The sequence below is a fragment of the Sminthopsis crassicaudata genome, chromosome 2, assembly GCF_048593235.1.
Source record: "Sminthopsis crassicaudata isolate SCR6 chromosome 2, ASM4859323v1, whole genome shotgun sequence".
Taxonomy (NCBI): domain Eukaryota; kingdom Metazoa; phylum Chordata; class Mammalia; order Dasyuromorphia; family Dasyuridae; genus Sminthopsis; species Sminthopsis crassicaudata.
The window spans coordinates 625,423,803-625,449,260 of NC_133618.1; the positions used below are offsets into that span (position 1 = coordinate 625,423,803).

General features: G+C 43.1%; 2 protein-coding genes across 3 annotated transcripts in view; both read left to right on the plus strand.

Annotated features, from left to right (window-relative positions):
• IQGAP1 (IQ motif containing GTPase activating protein 1) overlaps positions 1-3,006 on the plus strand; it is a 113,947-nt gene extending 110,941 nt beyond the window's left edge. For both annotated transcript variants that reach the window (XM_074296332.1, XM_074296330.1), the window contains exon 38: positions 381-3,006. In XM_074296332.1, the coding sequence (XP_074152433.1) occupies positions 381-494 (114 nt within the window). In that variant the 3' untranslated portion in view covers positions 495-3,006. The remainder of the gene's footprint in view (positions 1-380) is intronic.
• A 2,766-nt stretch (positions 3,007-5,772) lies between these two features.
• Positions 5,773-25,458, plus strand: part of CRTC3 (CREB regulated transcription coactivator 3) — an 88,066-nt gene continuing 68,380 nt past the window's right edge. Inside the window, exons 1-2 of the mRNA XM_074296333.1 lie at positions 5,773-6,027; positions 12,795-12,905. Of these exons, the coding sequence (XP_074152434.1) occupies positions 5,896-6,027; positions 12,795-12,905 (243 nt within the window). The 5' untranslated portion in view covers positions 5,773-5,895. The remainder of the gene's footprint in view (positions 6,028-12,794; positions 12,906-25,458) is intronic.

The following is a 25,458-nucleotide window of genomic DNA, read 5'->3' on the forward strand; positions in this document are numbered from 1 at the left end:
TTATGCTGACCAGATTTCATATTTGCTTTCAATATAGTGGCTTTTTCCATAGACAAGGCAGCAGCATAAGCTGACAAGTGACAGTAATAAGGATTATCATCATCCAGGAAATGTATGAGTCAGTCATCCTGTGAAAGATAGCAGATACACCCCAGAATTACTATACTGTTGGGCATAAAACATTAAAAAAACCCAGAGGTTAGCCTCCAGAGAGTTATGTGACTCCCCCTTGGACAAGAGAGATCCAGAAATGAGATGAAATCCCAGATTCATCCTGACTATGCCCTCTTTAAGATGTGTGTTTTTGTTGGATCCATATTCTACCATCCTTTTCATTTCCAAAGATTTTCTCAACAGTTTTTACTTTCTTCTTTGGGCAGGATCTGTTACAGCTCCAATATGAAGGGGTTGCTGTCATGAAACTGTTTGATAGAGCAAAAGTCAATGTCAACCTCCTGATCTTCCTGCTCAACAAGAAGTTCTATGGGAAGTAATTGATGTTGGCCCCACGTGTCAAGAGCAAGACGACCATGGGAAGAAGGAGCACCACATGACGGCCTCATAATGTGCTTTGGAGCCAGAGACACTCCTAATGCCAAACTGCATCTCCTCCTGTTTGGGGACCTTCTGCCACTCCCTTCTCACAGTGAATTAATAACTCAGGCTTCAGCTGACCTTTTGGGTTACTTCACTTTCTTCTCTGTCATTTGACACCCAAGGAAAAAGTGGAAACTCAATCCCGCTAAAAACCTTTTCCCATAGGCTGTTACAGGCTCAGTGGTTACTTGGATATATTTTGAGCTTTGGGTTCTTGCTTTAATTAGAAATGTGAATGGTGGATTTCTTATTACTTATGTAGATGGACAATATTGGCACGAATTAGAAAAATCTTATAACTCTTTATGGACATGTACACATGTAACCTTGCTCATTTCAGAATGTATAAGCAGAGTCCAATTAATGATTCAGATTGTAATCGTTAAAAAGAGTGATATGAAACTAAATTGGGTCTTTTGTCCTCTGAGTAAGATATAATATTATGGGAAATGTGTTCCATTTGATCTTTGCCATCTCGGTTCCTTATGTATAATAGCCAAGGGAGACATTGTTCTGCCCAGGGGGAAGAGCTTCTGAGGGAGGCATTTGAGGGGAAACTCTTCCCCCCACACACACTTAATATTTGGACAACGTGGTCAGTTTTGTTGGCTGAGATTTAGAAGCATCAGAATATATATGTCTATTTTGGGGGAAGGATCCAATTGATGAAGTCCTTTTATATTCAGAAATGGACTAGATTCCTTAGTAAGTTCCCTGTCTCTTTTTTCTGTGCTGGTGCCCATCCAGGGACATAGGATTAGGCCATTTTAGGAAGGCATCCCACCCCGTTACTTAATGAATGATTTTAGATATAACATTAAGCATCCTAACTAGATTTCTTCATTATTTGGGTTTGTTGCTTTAAGGTGCCTTATTAACAAAACATAGATTAATCTATCTCAATTCTTAAAGGATTTCTTTATGGTTGCTTGCCTGCAGATAAAAATATATTTTGTGGGGTTTTTTATTAATAAAATAAGGGGAATTAGGGTATTTTAAAGATTTATATGCTTCTGAAGCCTTTAGAGTGCTGTAAGAAAAGGAATTTTTTTTAATGATTAGGAAAAAAAACCTAGCTTATCTGTATATCTGAACTCTTAAAAATTTCCTATGGCCACAACACTATAAGGCCTCATCTGCAGAGTTGCAGAGGGACAGCCCTGTCTTACTGTAAATTGAACCAAAACAAAAATATATCTGATCAATACATACTGTATTCCAGGCCCTGATTCTTGGACTGGTTTCTTCTTTTGTCTGTTTTTGCTGATTCCATTATCAACTTTAGTATGAACCTTTGTTTTTAAGAGGCTTTAATCTTCAAAATTAAGCCTTGATAAAAAGTATGGATGGATGAAACATTTTTGGGAACAATACATGTAATATATTTTTTTAAAAAACCACAAAAACATCAGGGTGTGTTTTGAAATGCTAAAATCATGCCACTTTCTCCTAAATGTTTTGGTTCAATATGCCTTAAGTATAAAACTGTCTCTAGCCCAATTTAAGCACACAACAAATCCTTCACTGAAACCATTTTTATGAGCATTTTGAAATTAACTGGTTGATATATTTTTCCAGTGAAGCAAATTGAAAAATACCCATTGGTATCTAGCTGTGTATCATATTCTTGTTCCAGTTGTAAATACCAGAGAATTATTTTTTAGTATGGATTCTCTCTACTCAGTTTACACAGGATTGATGATGTGTACATTACTCAGTGCTTTACACATTCCAGGATATCCAAAAAGTGGAAGATTTAGACCAGAAAAAATTTCACCATAGAACTCTAGAGAAGGGGATAAAGTGTAGTAGAAACTCATGGGAATTCTCCACTGCCATGACCACGGGAACTATCTTGAATTAATTTTTTTTCTGTAATTGCATTTTACTTGGAAAACAAATTAAACTAGAAAGTAAAAGTAATAGTTTCAAAAACTGGGACCAAAGTTTTAATCTTTTTAAGAAAGGGATAATTACTCTCCTTTGGGCCCCATGCTGTACCAAGCATTGATGGACAAAGTCTATAAGGGATTCTATAACAGGGACACTTGGATTATTTGTAAAAAAGTATCTCTTCACCTGGTTTCTGATACATTAAGCATGAAACATTTAAGAGTTAAAGAATTTTTTATGGGGATAATATTTAAAGCAATTTTTTAATACATTGGAGAAAATGATAAAACTTTCTTGTCTGGACATTTGAAACTTTGTAGCTTTCATTACTGTTTTATTTATTAGTAATAGGATTCTTCCAGCTGCTTTCTCCATCTTAGGCAACCTCTCCTTGCCAACCATCATGACATTTGTTGCAAATTTATTTACTCCCAGAAATTTGGGCTGCTTGTTCCATTTATTGGCACAAAAAATTGTCTTTTGTATCTCTCAACAAAATAAAAGGTTATTTGTTCATGTTGTTTCTATTGCAGTTTAATCAGTTCTTGATCACTACTACTTTGTAAGAGTAGATTACACAATCTTTGTAGAATATGAGAATGAGTAACTGAAAAATGCAACAACTCCCATTTCCTGTAGTATTTGAGAAGCAAATTGGAGCAAAAATAAATGAGCTTCTAGAAATCTGCCTCAAAGCTATTTCAAAATATAGTTATAATTTTATAAACAAAAAATTTCTTGAATTGGCTTGCTTTTTTCCCCTTAACAACAGAGCCTGATTTCTTTTTAATTGTTTGAATGCTGGAGAGACAGTGGCAGGATACTGTACAGAATGGGGAAGTAGGTCCAGACTTACTGGTGAATTTTCTCACTAAGCACAGAGAAATAAGTTGTTCTGAAAGGAAAGGTAGCAGAGGACAGAGAATAGTAACCTAAAAATGATATCCTGCTAAAGAGCCAGGATCAGTTATCCAGCAGTGATCTATTTATGTGTATTACCCCTGGGATGAGAGTATAATAAAACTAGTATAAGATAATAAAGACCAGACTATCTGAAGCAGAGTAAGTTTAAAATAGCCAAGTTTGTGCTGTTCCTGGGAGGGACATCTTACACCATTCAAAAAGGTTGGAAAGCATGATCTTGTCCAAATATTTTGAACACAACGTTTTTTAATAAACAGTTTTGGAGTGCCTTAACCTTTGTTTTTACAAGGGGGACACTGCCCCTTTCTGAATTTTGTCCATCTTTGTCAATTATATTCGAATTTTGGACCAAGACTTTGAAATCGAGAAACTGCCAATAACTTCTTTTAAACTGCTAATCTGTGTTCTCTGGTGAAGATTACGGGAATCTTTAATAAGACTGAAAGGGAGGTCTGAAATACTGAAGTGAAAAAACTGAATTGTTGGGCAAGAGTCGCGTCAGAGAGTGAATAGTGGAGATCATGGATATCAAAACAACCAATTTCAAGATCAAGAATTTTGTAAGCAAGTGATGAAGTCACTAAAAACTTGGTTATTTTAAATAATATTCTGGTAGTTTTTGAAGTGGCCCAGACTACTGGTGTATCCTCGGGGCCAAAGCCGGGAAAACAGTTGACTGTGGGAGGCTGCAGTGTCAATCAGTAAATGGGAATAGTGACCCAAGGGGGGGAGAGAGCCACCTGTGGCTGGTGCCACGGTCCTGGGAGGGCAAGAAGGAAGGCGGGCCCGGGAGGAGGGATAATGTCTAGTGCAGTTTTTCCGGTTTGTTCACCACCTCGAAAGGAGCTGGTGAGGTTTGTTTAGACCAGGATCGCATCCCTTGAGTTAATCGTGCCGGGTTTTTAATTGTTGCATCAGGTCCCCTCATTAAGGAGGCCGGTCGCAGGCGGAGGGTTAGACTCCGGGGCCCCGGCTCTGTGTGGCTGCCTTTGGGGACAGGACTGCAGGGGCTTCCAAGATCGGTGGGAAGGGACATGTATCAAGTTCCCATTTGCTAAGTGCTTTGCCGGCCACGTTATTTCCTTATCTGATATGCTCCCACCCCCTCACTTAATAGAGGGAACAGGCCCTGGGAGGTAGTGACTTGCCCGGGTTTCCTGGCCGGATCTTGGGATGCGCGCACGGGCACGCACGTGTATAAGGAAACTGAGGCCGAGGGAGATGTCATCTTTGCTGGGAGGCTCTCGTTTGCACACTTTGAGCTTACACATGTACGATCTGGTCGGCTTCTGTGATTTCAACCCCTTGGGCTTCTCCCGGTCCTGCAGATCTGGAGCTGCCCCGGGGCACAGGGAAATGAAGGGCCTGTTTGGGTCCTCGGGACGAGGACTGAAGGGAGGGCTCTCCCGCGTGGGCTTGGGAGCAGGTGCGTGAGGGGCTGATGTTCACTCGTGCCCGATACTAAGGGCTCGCGGACCCCGGACTGGCTGGCCATGCCTTTCTCCGGCTCATTTTACAGAGGAAGAAACTGAGGCCCACAGAGTGGTCACCTGCCCAGGATCCCCCGCTGGGAAGTGGCCCAGGCCGGATTCGGACTCTTAAAATGCAGCCTTCCGGCCTTGCTCCGTGGCACCGCTCGGGGGATAGGGGGTGAAGGGAGTAAAAACCAGCTCCATCTCCACCTCCGTGCGGGCGGGGTACCCAGTGCTGGCCGCAGCCCCTGCCCTCAGGGAGCTGTCACTCTAATGGGGGAGGCCGCATGCCCACAACTTTGGGCCCACGATCCAGTGCCGGGTAAAGGACAGCCGCTCGGCGAGGTCGAGAGCGCTGCCAGCTCAGGGTCTGAGCGAGATGCTCGGGCCCGTAGTCTCCGGTGCCCTCCAGCCACCGGGCCTAGCGGGGCGGGGCCGCCCGGAAACTAGGCTACAACGCAGGCTCCCCGCTGGGGGCCCCTGCTGGGCGGGCCCCGCTGCTTCAGAGAGGCCGCACGCCGAGGGTGGAGCTTCGAGAGGCGGGGCTCTCGGCTGCCTAGCTCCCGGGAGGCTGGCCCGGTCGGGGGGCTTCGGAGGCCGCGCTGGGGGGGGTGGAGCAGTGAGTAGCGGAGCCTAAGGGGCGGGACGAGCTCAAGGGCGCCTCGGTTCTCTTCTCCGCAGGCCTGCCCGACTGCTACAGAGAGGCCGCGCGCCAGGGGCGGAGCCGGGGGCGCGGGGCGTGGCCTCTGGCGGGGCGGGACCTTAGGCTCCTTGGCTCGCTCCGTCCCTCCCGCGGTCGCTCCCTCCTCCCGCCTCCCTCCCTCGCTCGCAGGCCGGGCGGGCGGCTGTGGGGTCGATCTGAGAGCGCGGCCTCTGCCGCTGCTCTTGCGCCGCCGGAGTCAGGCGCGCGGACCGAGCGGATAGAGGCCGGGGGCCGGGGCAGCGGTGCCAAGGCCGGGCCGGGCGACCGCGCTTAGGCCCGTGCCCTCCGCCTCCGCCGCTGGCCGCCATGGCCGCGTCCCCCGGCTCGGGGAGCGCTAACCCGCGCAAGTTCAGCGAGAAGATCGCGCTGCACACGCAGCGCCAGGCGGAGGAGACGCGGGCCTTCGAGCAGCTCATGACGGACCTCACACTGTCCCGGGTGAGGCGCCTTCGGGCCGGGTCGGGGCCGAGACCGGGCGGGGCGGGGCCGGGCCGGCTGCGGGGCCTCGGGTCAGGACTGCGGGCGGGGTCGGGCCAGTGACAGGTCGCGAGGCCGGGCGGGGGGTACGCAGGACGGAAGGTCGAAGGCTGTCGGGCCCGGCAGCGGCCCCCAACTCGGCGTCGTGGCCCCGGGCCAGAGAATTGCGGCCCAGCGCCCCGGGCGGGGAGCCTGCGCATACCCGCGCCGAGGCCCCGGGCTCGCTGCCACCTGCGCGCGCCACCCTCCGTGGACCTCAGTTTCCTCCTCTGTCGGGGGCCCGGGCGGGCTCGGTTCGGGCCGCCTCTGTCCCGGGACTCGGTGCGGTCGCTCGTGGGTGCCAGGCATCTGTTAGGCTCCTATTGTATGCCGGCTACCCGGAGAGGTAGAAGGCAGGCCTGCCCTGGAGCGTCTCCTGAGCGAACCGGCACCCCCGGCGTGAAGGAGACCCTATCCGCGGAGGGAGGGCGGGCGGAGCACGAGTGATGGGGGAAAAGTTGTGGGGGGAGCATCCCCACGCGTGGGGAGGCCGCGCTGGCGGAGACGGGAGGCGGGCCGGGAAGGCGAGTTGCGGTATGCGAGATATCGCCCGACGACCGGTAGGAGGACGATTCGAGGGGTCCCGGCGCAGGGAGTGGTCCTGGGGCTAGCCCAGGCTCCCCCGGGACCGAGGCGGGACTGGCGGCTCAAGGTCATGCTGTCCCGTAGCAGTAATAGATAGTCCCTGCCCGGGAGGACGAGGATCCGGGGCCAGAGTGGTCAGGAAGGACCCCCGTGGGCTCTGGGAGGGACGTGAAGCAGGAACGGGATGCGGAGCGGCACGGCGCGGGGCCGGCTACGGGGAGTGGCAAGGTGCCAGACCCGGAGAGAGAGAGTGGGGATGCTGGGGTGACACGTTCGGTCCTTGTGGGTCCGGAGAGCGCTGCCAGTCCCTGTGGCCAGAACTGAAGTCAGGGTTTAGAAAACGGGAAAAACCACCGCGGGTGAAAGAGCGGGGGAGGCGTGGGGACTGTTGAGGCAGGAGTGCCGGGGATGCTCGCCTCTGCCGTCTCCACCCCGTGTTACCCGTGGTCCAGAGCCATCCAGCGAGCCAGCGTCTGCAGCCAGATTTGAACTCAGGAAGGTCCCAAAGCAGTGCAGAATTCTGTGGGCATCCAGAGCGGGGAGGACCGCTCTGAGGGTTCTCAGGGAAAACTTGCGGGAGAACCGATTTTACTTTTTTTTCCCCTTTGTACTTCCAGTGTCCAGAATAGCTGACATATAGTAAGTGCTTAATTGATGTTTATTGAAAAGAACATCTGCTAAACGGCAGTGATTGGCGGTCAGGAAGCCCATGTTCCAGTTCAGTTTTATTTTCACCTAATGCAAAATATGTTTATATGGCAACATGAAATCAGTTTATATCCGTGGAACATTTTATTAATGTAACTGACACTTGTATGTTCCTCAAGACACACCTTGTCTCTTTGCTGATACATCTTCAGGAACAGCTCCGGCTTCTCTATTACTTCTAACGGCGCCAGCCAGTCATCGGAAGGTTATAGCAGCTTGATTGCAAAAGACACTTTTCCAAGGTGTCAGGGTTACTTACAGAAGGAATCAGCTGTAGGCTGGATCTCTGCTAGATCCAAAACATGCTCTTACTGTTATTTCCTGCTTCCCTTATTCCATAATGGATCAGTGTTTCATAAATCTAGATAGATTTCTTCAACTTTTGGGGCACAAAGTTCCATGATCAACTTCCATGGATTTAACCATCACTTCTATGCAAATAATTTCCAAGTCAACATATTGTGCCCTCCTCTCTGTCCGTTTGAGAAGGGATGAGAAAACATTTATATTTGCAGAATCTAAGTATGATTTGCCCTAGACTAAGAGCCGGAGGTAGCCTAAAAGAACATCTAACCCAGATTTGTTTTAAGAGAACCGGGGATCAGAAAGATTGATGACCAGCCTAGCATCATAGAACCACTGGGGGCAGAGCCAAAATTTTAGTTCTGATGATACCACTAAAGAGTAATAGATCTCAGTTACTTCACCTGTTGAATGAAGCCATGTAATTAGGTTGTTTCTAAGGTCCTTTCCAAGTCCAAAATTCCATGGTAATCCTATTCAGTAAATCAGTAATGTGCCAGACTGGGGTTACAAGAGACAAAAGATGGTCTCTGTCCTCTCTGAACTCACATCTAATGGGTATTTTGCTAAAGAGGAGAGCATTATGGGAACTTGAATTGGAAAAATAAATCGAGGCTAATTTATGGGGAACTGGGAACAGCAAGCTGATGAGCTTTAGCTTTGCTTTTGTACAACACCAAATAGGAGATGTGAAGGTCTGGGCTAGTGAGATGGCAGAACAGGTAGAGAGGAACAAATGAAGTGGAGAAATTTCAAGGAAAAAGCTGTCAGATTTAATGATTGATGCACATAAGGCACAAAGAGGAGAAAGATACAATTTGGAGGTTTTGACTATCTGGGGGAAATAGATGGAATAGATGGAGAGGGTGGTACTTCAGGAGACAGTGAGTTCAGTATTAGATATAGTGATTTGAGATAGGTTGAAATGTTTGATAGATTCTTGTATATAACCAGACAAACTTGATGGGCAAGACTTGAAAGTCATCAACATAAACATAATAGCTTCTAGCTAAGCAGTTATCTAAAGGAATAATTTTTGTTTTAGGAAAGAATGTAGGAAAGAGTAAGGAGCCAAAGATTATATCTTGGGCAATTCCCACCCTTGGGGAAAATGAGGAAAAGAGGACTCAGAAGGATCTTGAAGCTGCCTCCTAGTCCCAAGCGTTGTTAGGTGGGGACACAAAGCTGGAAGTGAACCAACCAGTACCTGCCTTGGAGGAGCTTACAGTCTAGAGGCTGGGGCAAGAAGGACATTTACTTATGGATGCAAAGTGGATACCAGGTGCTTTTGGGGATAGAAGAAGCTCCAGCAGTCCAGGGATCAGGAAAGGCATGTAGAACAGGGCTTCTTAAGCTAAGGTCAGGGAATGGCTTTGTTTGTTTGTTTGTTTTAGTATTTTTAGAACTGTATTTCATTATTAATGATTTCTTTGTAATACTCTGTATTTATTTTATGCATTTACAAACATTATTCTGAGAAGGATTCTGTAGGCTTCACTAGACTGCTAGTGGGTTCCATCATGGAGAGGTGGTAGGTGGTTGAGTCTTAAAGGAAATTAAGACTTCTAAGAAAAGGTTAGTTCATTCCGTACACTAGAGACAGTCAATGCCAAAGCACAGTACTGGAGATGGAGCATCATACATATGGAGCAGGGAGAAGGCTAGTTTGGCTGGATTATTATGTGTCTGAAAGGTTCAGGAAGTTAGGATGTGCCAGGTTATGAAGGGCTTTAAATGCTAAACACAGGAGTTTCTATTTGATGTCAGGGGTACTAGTGAGCCATTGGAGAAGGAAGTAATGTTATTACAAGCGCTCTGCTTTGTCTGTGGAGGATGGACTGGAGTAAGGAGTAGGGAGAGACTGGAGGCCAGGAAACCAAAGAAGGGAAGCTGTTGATGTAGTCCAGGACACAGATCAGAAGGGCCTGATTTAGTATGGAGAGCAAATTAGTTGATAGGAGAGGACAAATGCAAGGGAAGTATAGTAGAGGTTAAATTGACAAATTTACTAAGAACTGATTGGATATATGGAGTATCTAAGAGTGAGGAGTTGGAGACCGATGCTAAACTGTGAACCTGTCCTCTTGCTAAACTTTCTTTTAGGGAACTCATCAATTTCCATGATCAACTTCCATGGATTTAACCATCACTTCTATGCAAATAATTTCCAAGTCAATATATTGTGCCCTCCTCTGTGTCCAAAGTTGCCATCTTACATTTCCACATTCCTGCTGGACATTTCTACATGGTTATCCCATGGACAAATTCAGCATGCCAATATAGAATGTCTTTTCCCTCTTCCTAACTCTTCCTGTTTCTGTTGAGAGCACCACCATTCTCCCAGTCAACTGGGCTTGTAATTTAAGAGTCATTCTCAATTTTCACCTCTTAATTCATTGCCTCTATCCCATCAGTTTTCAAGTCTTCTTAATTCCACCTTCTTAGTCTACCCCCTTTTCTACACCCATGCAGCCACCTTTCTGATTGTGAAGCTTGTGCTTCATAAAGTTTGTGGACTAGTAATTTTCTGATTGGTCTTTTCCCTTCAAACTGTCTTATAGTTGGATGGTCCTTGTCCTTAGCTTCCACAGCTTAATAGTCAGATTGCTATTCTTAAAGCACAGAATGATTGTCACTCCCTTAGTCAAAATGCTCAGTATGTCTTCCCAGTGTGTCTTAGATAATATATAAACTTCTCTGTTATTTAAAGTCCTTCACAGTCTAATTTCAGCCTGTCTTCTCAGGTTTCTTACACACAATTTTTTGGGGGCAGCTAGATTGTGCAATGATTAGAGCTCAGGGCCTGGAGGCAGAAAGACCTGAGTTCCAATGCAGCCTCAGATACTTCCTTGTGTGATCTTGGGCAGGCCATTTAACCCCGTTTGCCTCGATTTCCTTGTCCAAAAAATGAGCTGGAAAAGAAAATGACAAGCTATTCTAATATCTCTGCCAAGTAAACCCCAAAAGGGATCATGGAGAGTCAGACACAGTTGAAAGAATAGATAACAAAATATACCTTGCTCTCCCTCATACTTTACAGCCAAATGTGCCACTTGCTGTTCCCTACATGTAACATGCAGCTCCTGGCCACCCCCCTAGGCATAGAATGCTCTTTCCCTCCCTCTTTCTTCACCTCATAGGTCTTAGTTCCCTTCAAGGTTCAACCATATGCTTTCAGAAATCTTGCTCAATTCTCCCACTTACTTATGTACTCCTTTTCCTCTCCTTTTCACTTTACTTTGTTTATATCTTATGTCTCTTTATTTATGCACATGTATCCTCCAAGTAAAATGTAAGCTTTTTGAGGGAAGAGACTGTCTCACATTTGAATTCTGAAAGGTAGCTCAGGACCTGGTACAAAGAAGGCACTTTATAAATGTCTTTGATTATTAGCTGATAGAACTATTGCTACTACTGCTATCCAACAGCCTTTTTTTTTTTTTTTTTTTTTTTTTTTCTTAAAGAATAATATAGACACTGAAAGGGAGAAAAATGTAAATAGATGTGGAGAAGTAAACAGGACTGAAAATCTAGCTTGGGTTAGGGTTGGACCAATTTTCTCTGACTCCTTTTTCACAAAGAAAATCTTGGATCTAGAATTATGAAAATGAGGGTGAACGGTAAACAATTCTTATCAGCTATCAGAACACAAATTCATTCTTTATTATAGACTGTATGAGACAGGTCAGGACTGTTTTAGAGTTTGCAGAAGTGAATGTGTCGCCTGCTGAAAAATGGAATCAAGAAGTACCTGCCTACAGGAGTGCCTAACCACAGAAACATTCAGAATATAGGCAGGCACTTTCTAAAAATAGTCCCTGATCAAAAAGCAGAAAAGAAGCTCACCGGAAACTTGAAGGGTTTAATCATTGTAGGAGATCTGACATGGAGATCAGGGCTTTGAATTTTGAGACATTTTCCACAGTGAAAATCCACACCTTGATATACATAGACCACAGATCCCTGTCATTTTCCTTCACCTTTTGCACCCACTTTAGTTGAATTAATCAACAAGATGATTATGAATCTTCCCTTCTAGAAAATTGCTATAGGTATCGCATTGGGTTTAGAGAAAAGTATGGTCATTGTGCTTCTCTGCCATTTTCCTCCTAGTACTGGCTCTTGTGAATGTTGCCAAGGGTCTCTGATCCCTTCCCAGTGTTCCTCCCTGCTGTTCTGGGGACTCCATCAGGAGTGAGAGCATTACAGATGGGTGACTGAGGAAGAAACACTGGTTGCCCAGTTGTCTTGAATGCCTCAGATATTAAAAGTGGGGATTCTTATTGAAGGGATGGTCTGATAACATTTGGAAAAGAAGCCACTATGAACTTGTATTGGTTGATTCATGAATCATTGATTCAGTTCATGATAATGCCAGATTAACCATTTCCTTTTCTGACAGATTTTATTAGACTAGTAGGTTGGAGGCATGTTAAAGACTTGGTTTATACCTAGATTTCAGAAAAGCTTTTGAAAAAAAATCTCCTTTTTTTTTTTTGTGGACAAAATGGACAGATTAGGCTAGATAATAGCATGTAGATAGGCAGATTTGAAACAGATTAAATGACCAAACCCAAAGAAGAGCTGTTATAAACCCAAAGAAAAGTTGTTATTGTTTAGCTGTCTACAAGAAAGGAGTCCTTGAGAACTTAGTTGTTGGCCCTGTGCTGTTTTTAATCAATTTTCAATGAAATGATAACATTTCTATCTGTGATCTAGGTGAAAGCATGAATGACAAATATCAAATTGGAGATGGCAGCAAATTGGGAGGAAAAGCTAAATGTTAAATGCCACTTAAGATCTAAAAAGATCTCATTGGGTTGTATCTGCAAAATGAAATTCATTAAAGACAAATGTAAAGTCCTTTCCTTGGGTTCAGATAATCAGCAGCCCAAGTATAAGATGGGGAAAAGATACACACCAGTTTAGAGTACTTAGAACTACACTTGAAGAATCTAAGTTTAGATGCTTGCTTTGCCACTTGGTGAAATCGCATAACTCAGTTTATTTGTCTCTGCCCTCTCTGAATGTCTTTTTGTTTCTAGAAGAACTTTTCTGCCCTCACTGAATGTCTTTTAAATTTTTGTTTTTAGGTTCAGTTTCAGAAACTTCAGCAATTACGTCTCACACAGTCTCGAAATCAGTACCATGGAGGGTCGTTACCCAATGTGAATCAACTACGCAACAGTACAACAGAATTTCAGGTAACTTCATAATGTGTTGTCTTGAAATGGGATGGACTGGCATGAGACTCATTTTCTTTTGGTATTTTACAGATGAGATAGTAGTGAAGGTTGGGGGTTGGAGAACTAGTCCTGTCTAAGTTCCCTATTCTACAGGAAGAAATTGGTTGGCAGCATTCTCATAGCTTCTGTTGGGTCTTTGTGAAAAGAACTTTAGATAACATTATTTCACAGTTGCAGTAACTGAGGCACTGATAAGTGCTTTTTCCGTGTGCATAAAGCATTTAATAATTGGTGACGCCAGTTAAGGGAAGTATAAAGTAAAATTGATATCCTAGCCAATTCTGAATCTTGTTGCTATGATTTATATTAGTGCTATTTAAAGTTTTAGTGTAAAGCTAGGGATAGCTTGGTGATCTTAGTCTCCTGAAAGGTGAGCTAATTTGATAATACATTAACATTATACATGTGAGACAACTCAATTCGTTCCAATTCTTATTTCTTTTGAAAGCACTTTGCTCTCATTTTCATTGTGAAAGGTTTACTTGTTTACCAGTGTTAAGAAGAGGTTATCGTTTTAGTACAACTTCATTTAATATATTTTTGGGAGGGTTTAATGAGGACTCTTAAGTGAGCATTTATTGGGCACACACTAGCCCATGTAAAATGCTTGGCTCATAAAAGACAAAAACTTAAAACAATCCCTCATTTCAAGGACTTTCCTTTCTCCTGGGAGGATCCAACATGTACACAGAGAAGTAAATATAAGATACTTAAAGGAGGGGGAGCACTCACAATGGGAGGCATCAGGAAAGGATCTGAGCAGGAGCAGTGAGACCCAAGAGGAGCCTTCAAGGGAGCCAAGTACTTTCATAGAAAAAAGTGAGTAGGGAGGACCCTCTATGCATGGAGATTTCCTTCATGTGGGCTTTCAGATAAGAGATGAAAAGCTAGGATCTAGAGGAGCTGGCTGCTCAATGTATAGGAAAGGAGGAATAGATTTACAAAGACAGCATGGAGCAAGACTGGAGGCCTTCAGGGTTTGCATTTTCACATAGAGAAGATCAAGCATTGCTGAAGAGCTTTGAACAGGGGAGTGGGAGGGTCAGCCCCGGGCTTTGTGGAAGATTATTTGGGTGGCTGGACAGTGGGTTGATTGGAGAGGGAGCTTAATGGGCAGTGGTGCAGTGGGCCAGGGAAGAGAGAAGGGCCTGAACCAGTGCTGGATATAGAAGTATAGAGAAGAACCTGGCTATGAGAGAGATTGTGGGGATGAAATGGAAAGAGGGCATTCATTAAGATCTTTCCAAGATCTAGGCATGCAAATAAGGCACATAAAATAAGTGAGATAGTGTAAAGAAAGGGAGGCCGGGGGCATTAGGTATCCAGAGTGACAAGTCAGCCGGGTTCCAAGTGGCAGTGTGTTCAGGATCGAGAAAGGCTGAGAAAAAGCCACTGGATAAATTGTTGGGATGCTTGGAGGAAGCAGACTCCTGCCTGTAGGAATGCCTTCATTAGGTTCTGAAGCTTTTACAGCCTGGCCCCTGGACTAGTCTCCAAGGCTCATTATGCACCTCTTTTTTTCCATTTTCTTCAGTGTAGCCAAGCTGACCTCTCTGCTCCTTACACATGATACCCCATTTTCCATCTTTGGGCCTTTGCACTGGCCCCCAGTAGCAGCTCGGTGGCCTAGTAGTTGGAGTGCCAGGCCTAGAATCAGGAATGCTCCTTTTTCTGAGTCCAGATCCTGCTGTATGACCCTGGACAAGTCATTTCACCCTGTTTGTCTCAGTTTCCTCATCTGTAAAATGAGCTGGAGAAGGAAGTAGCAAAGCACTCCAGGATCTCTGCTAAGAAAATCTCACCTAGGTCACAGAGTTGGACAGGACTGAAACAGCTGAACAACAGCAGCAGCAATAACTAACATCTGGAATGTACTGTCTTCTCACCTTCCCCTTAGGAAAGTCTTTTGCTTTTTTCAAAACAAAATTTATGCACTACCTTCACCATACACTCTTTTCCGGTCTCCTAACTGCCAATGCCTTCCCTTCCAAAATCTATTACATTTATTCTCTTTATATTAGTTCTATAGTATTTGTTTCCTTTGTTAGAATGCATGGTTTTTAAAGATTGCTTGATTCTTTGTTTTTATATCTCAGTGCCTAGTACAGTGCTTGGCACAGAATATGTGCTAAATAAATATTTGTTGATTGACTTATTGGTAGATGTGGTGAGGAAGAAAGTTGCATTTCAAGGGTTTGATCAGTGAGAGGAGGCGAGGAAATAGTGAGCATAAACATTTTTGTTTTTCCTGAGATTTTGGCTGTGAGAGGAAAAAGGACTATATCAAACAGTAGCTTGAAGTGATGTTATGTCAAATGAATTTTTTTTTAAAGATTGGAGAAATGTTGGCAGCAAGGAAATAGCCAGTAGATAAGAGAAATTGAAGGGAGAAATTTCTGGGAGAAAGGGAAAGGAACTGTGATAATTTATTTACTTAAGGTTGTACATAAGGTGTAAAGGTTGTATCTCCCAGTAGAATATGTAGTTCTTGAGCAGGGATGAGTTTGCATTTTGTCTCTGCGTCCCTAATAGACTCGGAGGTGTTTGAACTTTTGAATTATATTGATTTATGAACCCTGGAAGGGCTGTTCACTTAGAGACTGTAGCTAAATAGTCAATAGTAGGGGAGAGATGGATGACATAGAGGGGTTTTGAGGTGTATCATGGGGCTTAAAGGTGGTTCATTATAGATAATTTCAATTTCCCCAATGAAGATTGTCAGCTGAAAGGGGAGAGAGAAAGGGAGGTCATGAGGAGAGAAGTGGTTAGTAACAGCCAATGTAGACAAATAAAAGCATCACTGTTCAGTGAGAAAGGCCCAGTTAAAATGTGCAGCTGATATGAATCTTTTTTTTTTTTTTTTTTTTAATTTTTATTTTTTTTTTTAATTTTTTATTTTATTTTATAATTATAACATTTTTTGACAGTACATATGCATGGGTAATTTTTTACAACATTATCCCTTGCACTTACTTCTATTCAGATTTTTTCCCTTCCTCCCCCAACCCCCTCCCCCTGATGGCAAGCAGTCTTATATATGTTAAATATATTACAGTATAATTTAGATACAATATATGTGTGTAGAACCGAATTTTTTGTTGCACAGGAAGAATTGGATTCAGAAGGTAAAAATAACAGTTTACATTCATTTCCCAGTCCTTTTCTGGATGTAGCTGGTTCTGTCCATCATTAATCAATTGGAATTGGATTAGCTCTTCTCTATGTTGAAGAAATCCACTTCCATCAGCATACATCCTCATACAGTATCATTGTTGAAGTGTATAATGATCTTCTGGTTCTGCTCGTTTCACTCAGCATCAGTTGATGTAAGTCTCTCCAAGCCTCTCTGTATTTCTCCTGTTGGTCATTTCTTATAGAACAATAATATTCCATAACATTCATATACCATAGTTTACCCAACCATTCTCCAATTGATGGACATCCATTCATCTTCCAGCTTCTAGCCACTATGAAAAGGGCTCCCACAAACATTTTGGCACATACAGGACCCTTTCCCTTCTCTAGTAGTTCCTTGGGGTATAAGCCCAGTAGTAGTATGGCTGGGTCAAAGGGTATGCACATTTTGATAACTTTTTGGGCATAATTCCAGATTGCTCTCCAGAATGGTTGGATTCTTTCACAACTCCACCAACAATGCATCAGTGTCCCAGTTTTCCCACAGCCCCTCCAACATTCATCGTTATTTGTTCCTGTCATTTTAGCCAATCTGACAGGTGTGTAATGATACCTCAGAGTTGTCTTAATTTGCATTTCTCTGATCAATAGTGATTTGGAACACTCTTTCATATGAGTGGAAATAGTTTTAATTTCATCATCTGAAAATTGTCTGTTCATATCCTTTGACCATTTATCAATTGGAGAATGGCTTGATATGAATCTTTCCTTCCAAATTTACCTTCAGTCACATTCCTCAGCATTCCTCAGCATGAAAGGAAGAGCAGGAAAAGTTGGGTGGTGAGAGGTTTAGGGTTTGGCAAGGCTCGAGTGACAAGAGGGCAAAGGGGCAAGTGATTCATAGGACACAGTCAGTCATGGTGGTTACTGTGTGCTCAGGATGAGGAAGGGAGAAAGGTGAGCCTGGAGGTGAAGTGGGGACGGGGAGAGGGGCTGAAGGTCTCAGGGATGATGGTCTTCAGTGGGCCACAGAAAGTGGGGCAGATAGGAGCAATGATAGGTGATGATCAGAGAGAAGGCAGCACATTTGTGAGGCCCATCCTCGTGGGTGACAGTGTTGATGATGTGAGTCAGGAGGTTGAGGAGGCGTTTTGGAGGAGACATTGAAGTTTCCAAGTGTGAGGTCAGGAAGGGGATGTGGTACAGAGACAACTGAGGCCCAGATCTGCACTGACACAAGAAGGGGAATGATGTGCAGACTGAGAGATTTCTACAAGAGGCGAGGCAGATTGGAGGGGAACCCCATCAGTGACACAGTGACACTGCTGATGAGAGTGGCAGGGGCAGTGTCTTGAAAAGGCAGGGAGGGTTCCTTAGTCTGTCTTCTGGCTTAGTATGGTGTTGGGCAAGAGGGAAGGTGCTCAAAAGTGCTGTGTCTTCTGGAGATAATCAGCCGTCTGTGACTACTCACAGTTGAAGAGCACAAGAGGAAGAAGGGCCAAATGAAGGGAAATTTATTCACAGCAGAAATAGGATTCCTAAAGGCCCAGTGGAAAGGGAGATAGAATAAGTACTGGGGAAAGATGGGATAAAAGAGTGAGCATGGGTGGCAAGAGGAGAACTTTTCACTTAGATAAGCAACTCTGAATCTAAGCAGTTAGGGGAAGAAAAATGGGAGTTTGCTAGTAGGAACACTACCACTTGACTGATTCCCACTCCCAAGTTCTTTAGTCCCATGATACAACATTGATTTATTCTATCAAATACCAAGGGGAAAAGGAGTGGGCAACAAGAAAATCAGATCAGGCGTGGGGTTGATAAATATCTGTTGGTTGGCTACCACACAGCCCAAGGAAACTCAAGCTCAGTGTCACTTCTTTTGCTTCATTGTAAGACATTGGAGAATGATACACAGCTAGAAAATACTCTTCACATGGAGCAAGTGTTGGGCTCCCTTGGAACCTTGTGTTCAATATCCCAGAACTGGTATCTGAGACTAGTTTTATAAGTTCTGCTTTGGGTCCTTGTGTTTGGTTTTTCTGTTGTTGCAGCGAGTTGAGACCTGCTGCTTGTCCCAATCTAAGGTATAATACGTTTTCAAAACCAGATACTTTCACATGTGGCAGTAGGTTCTTGAAGAAGGAAACTTCCAGATCCTATCTCTTAAGATGAACCAAGGTTAGTCCCACTTTCCTGGGAAGAATTAAAATAGTTACAAGTGCAGGAATTTTACCATTTGTGGAGGCTTTGAGCTGTTTAGATGTGTCGTGCTAATGGATAGCCTGAGCACTGCCACACTTAGGGCAGGGTCAGTTCTGCCTCCAACTAAAACTGGTGACTTCTCCAAGTCAGAAGGGCCCCAAGACACAGGTCCTTAGTGCTGCTGATGCTGGGCATCCACTTTTATCTGCCCAAGAGATGTTCCCTTGCTCCAAGGCTGGGGGATGATATGATGGCCCTACTCCCAAATGCTTTGTTGACAGGTGTCTCCTATTTAGATAGCATTAAATTCTTTCCCAGTGTAGACACTTGCCAGGAAGACTAGGAGGTGTTGTGGTGTAATAGGATTTAGAGGCACAGGCCTTGGGCTTTAATCCTAATGCTGCTACCTGCATGGCCTTGGGCCACTATGTCCCTGTCAGCATCAGTTTCATCATTTATAGTTAGGAACCTGGACTAAGTGATCTGTCTGTCCCTTTCTAGCTCTAAACACTGATCTTGTGCCAGTGGATGTTAAGTTTTTTTTGAGTTCACGGTCCATATCCTTTGCCAGGAGGAATCTGTAAACTGAACATTAAAGTTAGCAATCCAAATGAGCTCCCTGGCAATGGGTCTTGTGACCCATTATTCAGATCTGGGGGTTCTTCTGCCTTTCCTTTCCCTCTCTTCTCTTCTTTCTTTACTTTTCCTAGATTTGCAAGGCTCTGCTGCTGTTGTGACCTCCCCATTGCCAAATCTGATGGAGCCTTTGCAGCTGGGGATGGGGAATGTAAGACATCTCAGCATCTGGAGAGAAGGTGGGAGGTAGAGATAACACGTTGGACTAGATAATGTTTGCAACCTTGCAGTTCAGGAAGACATTTTGCTTAATTTGGGCTCTAATGGTTTCATAACATTCAGTAGGAGCTAGATTTGTCAGAGATCAAAGTGGTTTAGTTTATAACTTTAAAATATTATGGGGGCAGCTAGGTGGCGCAGTGGATGGAGCACCAGCCTTGAATTCAGGAGGACCCGAGTTCAAATCTGGTCTCAGACACTTAACACTTCCTGGCTGTGTGACCCTGGGCAAGTCACTTAAGCCCAGCCTCAGGGGGGGAAAATATTAGTCAAACAAAGCCAAATTTCAAAGCACACCTAAGAAATTCAAGGAACACTAATATGCTGTGGTGTGCTTTCTGAGAACTAGTGTTCCATGCTATGCTGAAGCTTATGATGAGCTGCTGGAACTTTAGTGTCCCTGTTCCCTAGGACTAGATAGGACATTCCTGTCAGATTCCCCACTGCTATCCTACATATGGTGTAGGGCGTAAAGTCTGGGTTCTAGTGTTCCTGCGTCCTCACTTGTGAAATGAGAAAATTACTGCAGAAGAAATTACTGAGCAGGGAAGGGTAGAAAAGAAATGGAGCCAGGCTGAGCAATGTCTGGCGGCCTTGGGAAGAGGAGCCATCTGGGGTTAAGTGAAAACTGATCTGTGTACATATCTGAATGCAGAAGAAAAGGAAAATCTGGAGTCACAAGATGGTACAGATGGAGGGGGAGCAATCTCTAATGATGTCCTCCTGGCCAGCTCTCACAATTTCTAAAACTCCTGCTTTTGAGTTGAGAATACATTGCCTTTGCATCTTATTTGTCTTAGGATACCCTTCTGTCTCCTCTGGGCTTTTATTGGAATCTCTACTTCATGAAGCATGTTTCATAGAAGAAACCTAGATCATTTTCATTTTGGGGGGAGGAAGAAGAGGGATAGCGATTGAGGGTCGAGTGATGTGGCCAGGATCACATAGCTATTAAGTGTTTGATTCTGGATTTGAACTCAGGTTATCCTGACTCCAAAGCTGGTGCTCTGTTCACTGGCTACCTCACCATTTTCATTTTTACTATGTAAGTGAATTTGTGTTTCCCTCCAGGCAGTTTTCTTCTTACCTGCCCTTGAGTTTCTATATCTTACCTTGAGATAAATTGAACTAATGTCCAGAAAATCCCTCCTTTTTTCCTGTAAGTCTGATCTTCCCATCTCATTTCTGGAAAGGAAAGGAAAAGAAAGGAGTCCTGTTTTCTATGCCTATTTCTCCTGCCTTTCTTGTTCTCATTGTAGGCCTTCCCGTTATCCTTGGGCTGCCAAGGCAGGCCTCTTTCAGACTGCTTCAGAATGGCTGTTGTCATTGTTATTCCTTTCCCCATCCCACCCCCAAAATGTTTATTCTCTGAAGTCAGAAACTCTCACTTTGGTGGAAGTAAAGAGAAATCTCTGGCTAGGTTCAGATTTTGTCCCATACATTTGCCACATTGTGTCCTTAAGCAAGCCACTTCTGCATGTTTCCTCATCCATCAAATGAGCAGATTGGACTTGACGGCCTCTAGGGTCTTTGGGGCTAAATCTCTGCTGCTGTACCAAACCTCTGATCTTCCATTTCATATAGGATGCCTGTATGACCTGAAACCATACAGGATCGTTAAGTGCATTAGTAAGTATTATGAAGTGCCTACTATATGTAAAGCCCTGTGCTAAACTCTGAGGATGCAGACAGAAAACATAATAGCTCTGGGTCTCTTATATTCCACTGGGGGAAACAACTGGATCATATATAAGTATATACAAACTTACAGTAATAAATTGAGTGGGGAGGGATTTAAGACAATCTTCATGGAAAGGTAATCTTTAATTTGAGCTTTGAAGCCAACTAGGGAATCTCAGAGGTAGAGATGAGAAGGGCTGTTCTGCAGATTCCAGGGTACTTAGGCAGTGTTTCTCCCTCCCTCCCCCCAGCAGCATCCATGCCCAGGACTTGCTTACTGACATAAGCAGTTGAGATTTTGGAACCTTCCTGAAAAATCTTCCTCAGGATCCCATGTAGCTTTTGGAACTGTTGTGGGGCAGAATAGGAGAAGTGAACTCCTGGAGTGGGCCAGGTCTCGTGGTTACTCTCCAGACCTCGTGGTTGCTCTCCTCTCCCAATTTTGGCCTGTCCTTGTGTGGGAGAAATGGTCTGAGATGACAGCCCTCCCAGGAGGATGGAGAAGGCTCAGGCTCCCCTCCTTTTTTCCATGACAGTCTATTCTTCCCATCTGGTTTCTGGGAAGGAGAGGAAAAGAAAGGAGTTCTGTTTTTGACATTTATTTCTCTTGTCCTTTCTTGTTCTCACTGCTGCTGACTATAGGCAAGGCAAGCTTATTTCACCTGTTTCAGAATTTTCTCTTCCTTCTGTGTCACTATTAATTTCCCTAATACAGTTCATTTCAGTCATGTCAGTAAAAAAGTAAAGACTAGATACCCCCGTTTCTATATTAACATTTTAATTTAGAAAGTACTGCCTTTAAAATGTCCCTGTGAGGCAGATACTTAAACCAGGTGATATTGTCCCCAATCCAATGCTATCCTCTTGGCTACTTTGGGCTGTCTCTGCCTTTCTTCTCCTCATGGGGAGAGAATGGTCGGGAAAGAACTGACTTGGAATCAGGAAAGCTTAGGAGAGGGGAGAGGAGTCATATGTAAGTCAGTGAACATTGGATTATAAATTTCTTCAGCTGTTAAGGAGGGATAACAATACCTGTGACATTTGTCGCAATGTACTGTGAGATACAGATGGGCTAATTATGTAAAATTCTTTTCAAACTTTAAGACATATGTAGATACCAGTTATTAATTCATCTTAATTCCGCCTCTGTAGCTAATTTGCATCCATAAAAATAGGAAAGAAAATAGCTTACTTTTTTTTTTTATGACTTTACGTTTTACAAATTTTTCTTTTGAATAGTCCTGTGAAAGACAAGTTTTTATTATCCCCATTTTACAGAGGAGAGATTTGAGACTCAGATTGGGGCTCTCAGGGATTCACTGACTTGTTCTTGAAACTGGGTCTTATGATGAGTCCAGGGCTCTTAACAACTCTGCTCCCATCAGAGTCAATCAATAAGACTTTTAAAAGCATTTACTCTGTACCACATATCCCCTGGGTTCAGTTTAATTCAACTAGCATTTGCTAAAGGCTAACTCTGTGCAAAATAATGTGCAAAAGTAATACCTGACAGAGCTGATAGACTGGAGTTAGGCCATCTTTGTTTGCAATTTTTTTAATAGCTGTGTATCTCATTAAGGAGGCCCTGTGGTACATTAGGGCTTGATGTAGTTGATAAAAAAAAATTAACCTGCAAGCAGAAGCATTTTTGAACCCCATAAATACTTCTTTCTAAGTAGTAGTCCACCCTAGTCCACCAATGGAAAAGAGAGGCAAGCTTGGGTGGTTTTCCAGATCCATTTGCTGATGGAAGGAGAGAGGGACCTGAGACTCAGGCCAATTTGGTTCAATCCATATCTTTCAAAGAAGGGAAACACACCACACATGGGTTATTAACTATTTATTTAGCACATTCTGTGTATCAGATAACGGTGTTAAGCATAGAGGATATAATACAGACAAAATGGACAGTCATGGCAAAGACAGCACATCAAAGGGGAGCCAAAAGGTGGCCTGGGAGGGAGGAGGAGTTATCTGGATAGGGATATGGGGCTAAAAGGGATGCTGGTTCTTGCAATGGAGGCCCTGGGAAGAATGAAGAAAGGGTCCTGTTAAGAGTAAGAGTTAGGAGCCAGTTGGGACCTGTTGGCCATTCAGACTGCAGGCAGAAGGTAAGCCATTTTTTGACCAGAAGCCCTGAAACCCAGTGGTTACAACTAGAAGTGTGTGGGAGAAGTGTGATGTCATCCTCCTCCTCATCACCGTCTCACATTTATTTTCAAGGTTTTGAATGGTACTGTCCTCCCAGGAACACGAAAATAAATGATACAGGGATTATTTCCCGACATTGTGAGAGGTTGAGTGAACTGGTTATTGAACTCAGGGCTCCTGAATTAAATCCACCTGCCAGAGGTATCCTGAAGAATGCTGTAAATGAAGTCCAAAAACATTGATTATCATCATCTTGAAATCTTGGGCACATGAGTGTCCAACAACAATTTAACAGCTATTATTAAATAGCTCTGAGCCTCAGTTTCTACATCTGTAAAATGATGATAGTATTTGTGCTACTCAGTTCACATCATGATTGCAAGGAAAGTGCCTTGTGGTCTTAAATTGTTAAATTAATTGTTAATCATAATCTTGAAGTAGCTTCTGGCCTATTTCCTTATCTCCCCAAGTGAATCTAGAAATGTTCTCAGAATCGCAGCTCTTGAACCTTCTTTTCCATCCCCCTGTTTCTCAAGGCCATGTATCATCCTCTACTCTCCCTTCTACTTTCTGTCTACCTACAAGTATATCTGAATGCCTGGTTTATACAAAGTCATGGAGGAATTCAAAGAAGAAAAAGACATGGCCCTTGCCTTGGGGTTGGGGTATTTGCTCTGGCAATCTTGGCCCATAGGTCCAGAATAGGCAAAATTATCTGGCAGGTCCTATCACATTTCACAATTTGGGCTCTTAAGATCTAGGTTACGGTAGAATTATTCCCCAGTCTATTAGGAGAACTTTGGTTTTGGCTCAGGCTTAATCGTTTTTCCTTGTGAAGTATGGCTATCTACTCACAATAAAAATAATGAGAGACTGCACTGTGGCCAAGGTCCATGGGAGCCAGCTGTGTGCACTGCTCCCTCTGCTGGCCCTCCAAGGTTAGCCTTTTGTCCACATACAATTCCCTTACCTTCATTCAACTGAATTCACTTGACTTTCATTAATTATCTCCTGAGTGTAAGTCATTGTACTGAGTGCTAAAATCTAACACAGAAGATTTTATTTAAGATAACATCTCTGACCTCATGGAATTTGTAGTCAAATAGAGGGAAACTTTTGAGTTTACATATGATGAGAGATGAGGAAACATCTACAGATCAATTTAGGATAGAATTTTTTTCCTGGGTTGCTTTCTACCAGTGTTAATCTCATTCGTTTTGTGTTTGTTATTGTTAATAATTACACTGTTAAAATTGTCACAGTATTATAGATTGTCAATATTCCATTTTGGAAGGGGATATTTTCTAGTATTGTCCCTAGCTTTGGTGGCTCATCATATAGACCCTTTTGCATTATCCACTTAGACACACATATTAGATAAAAGTTTCTTTGTTGATTTGACTTTCGATTCAGATTTTATGCTGCATATTTTGGATTATAGGATCATAGAATTAATGTAGAAAAGACTTTAGACCAGGGGTTCTCATACTATGGCCCGAGGGCCAGATTCGGCCCACTGACTACGTTTATTGGGCCTGCTGGGTTATGGCAAATGGGCTGAGGGGCGGAGACCGAGTGTGAGGTTTTGTTTTTACTATAGTCTGGCCCTCCCACAGTCTGAGGGACCGTGAACTGGCCCCTATTTAAAAAGTTTGAGGACCGCTGTGATGTTATCTAATCTAACCTCTCACCATAGAGATGAGGAAACTGAAGCCCAGATTGACTTATCCCAAATCACACATCTATAAAAATCTTATCTCTCCCTCTAGAGTTCTCTTATCTCTAAAGAAATGGTGGGAACTTCTGAAGGTTAGACAACTAATTATTTTAAGGTACAATTTATGAAAAATTGCAGTATGAGGAAGAATATAATTCTGTCAACTTTAAAATACAAATTTAAGCAGTATATATATATATATATATATATATATATATATATATATATATATATATATATATATATACACACTGTTATAATAGTAGGATTTGGTTTCCTTTATTTCAGTCATTCATTTCCGGAAGGCTTGAACTTTGTCATTCAATTTACTCGGAGGATTCTGCTGTTGTTATGATAGACGATAGTAAAAGAATTGTTAGAGTATTTGAGGAGAAACGCACTGTGATTATTATTTTAGTAAAAGCATTAGAGTATATGTACTTACACATGTAAGTATATGTGTGTTTTTACAAATATATGTATATATATGTACCTCTCTCTATATATATATGTATATATATAATATCTCTATCTTTATTTCTCCTCATTCCCCCCATTTTGTGACAAGTCATAATTCTTGTTGATTACCAGATACATAGATTTCAAAACCCACCTTACTGTTCTTGTCCTATTTTAAAGAGATATTATTTGTTTAGATTATCAGTAAGTATTTATTAAGGACTGCTATGTGACAATTGTCATTAGAAGTTCCCAATGAAACAATAACTCAGGTATGTCTAGGACTTGACTGTTTACAAAATGCTTTATTCA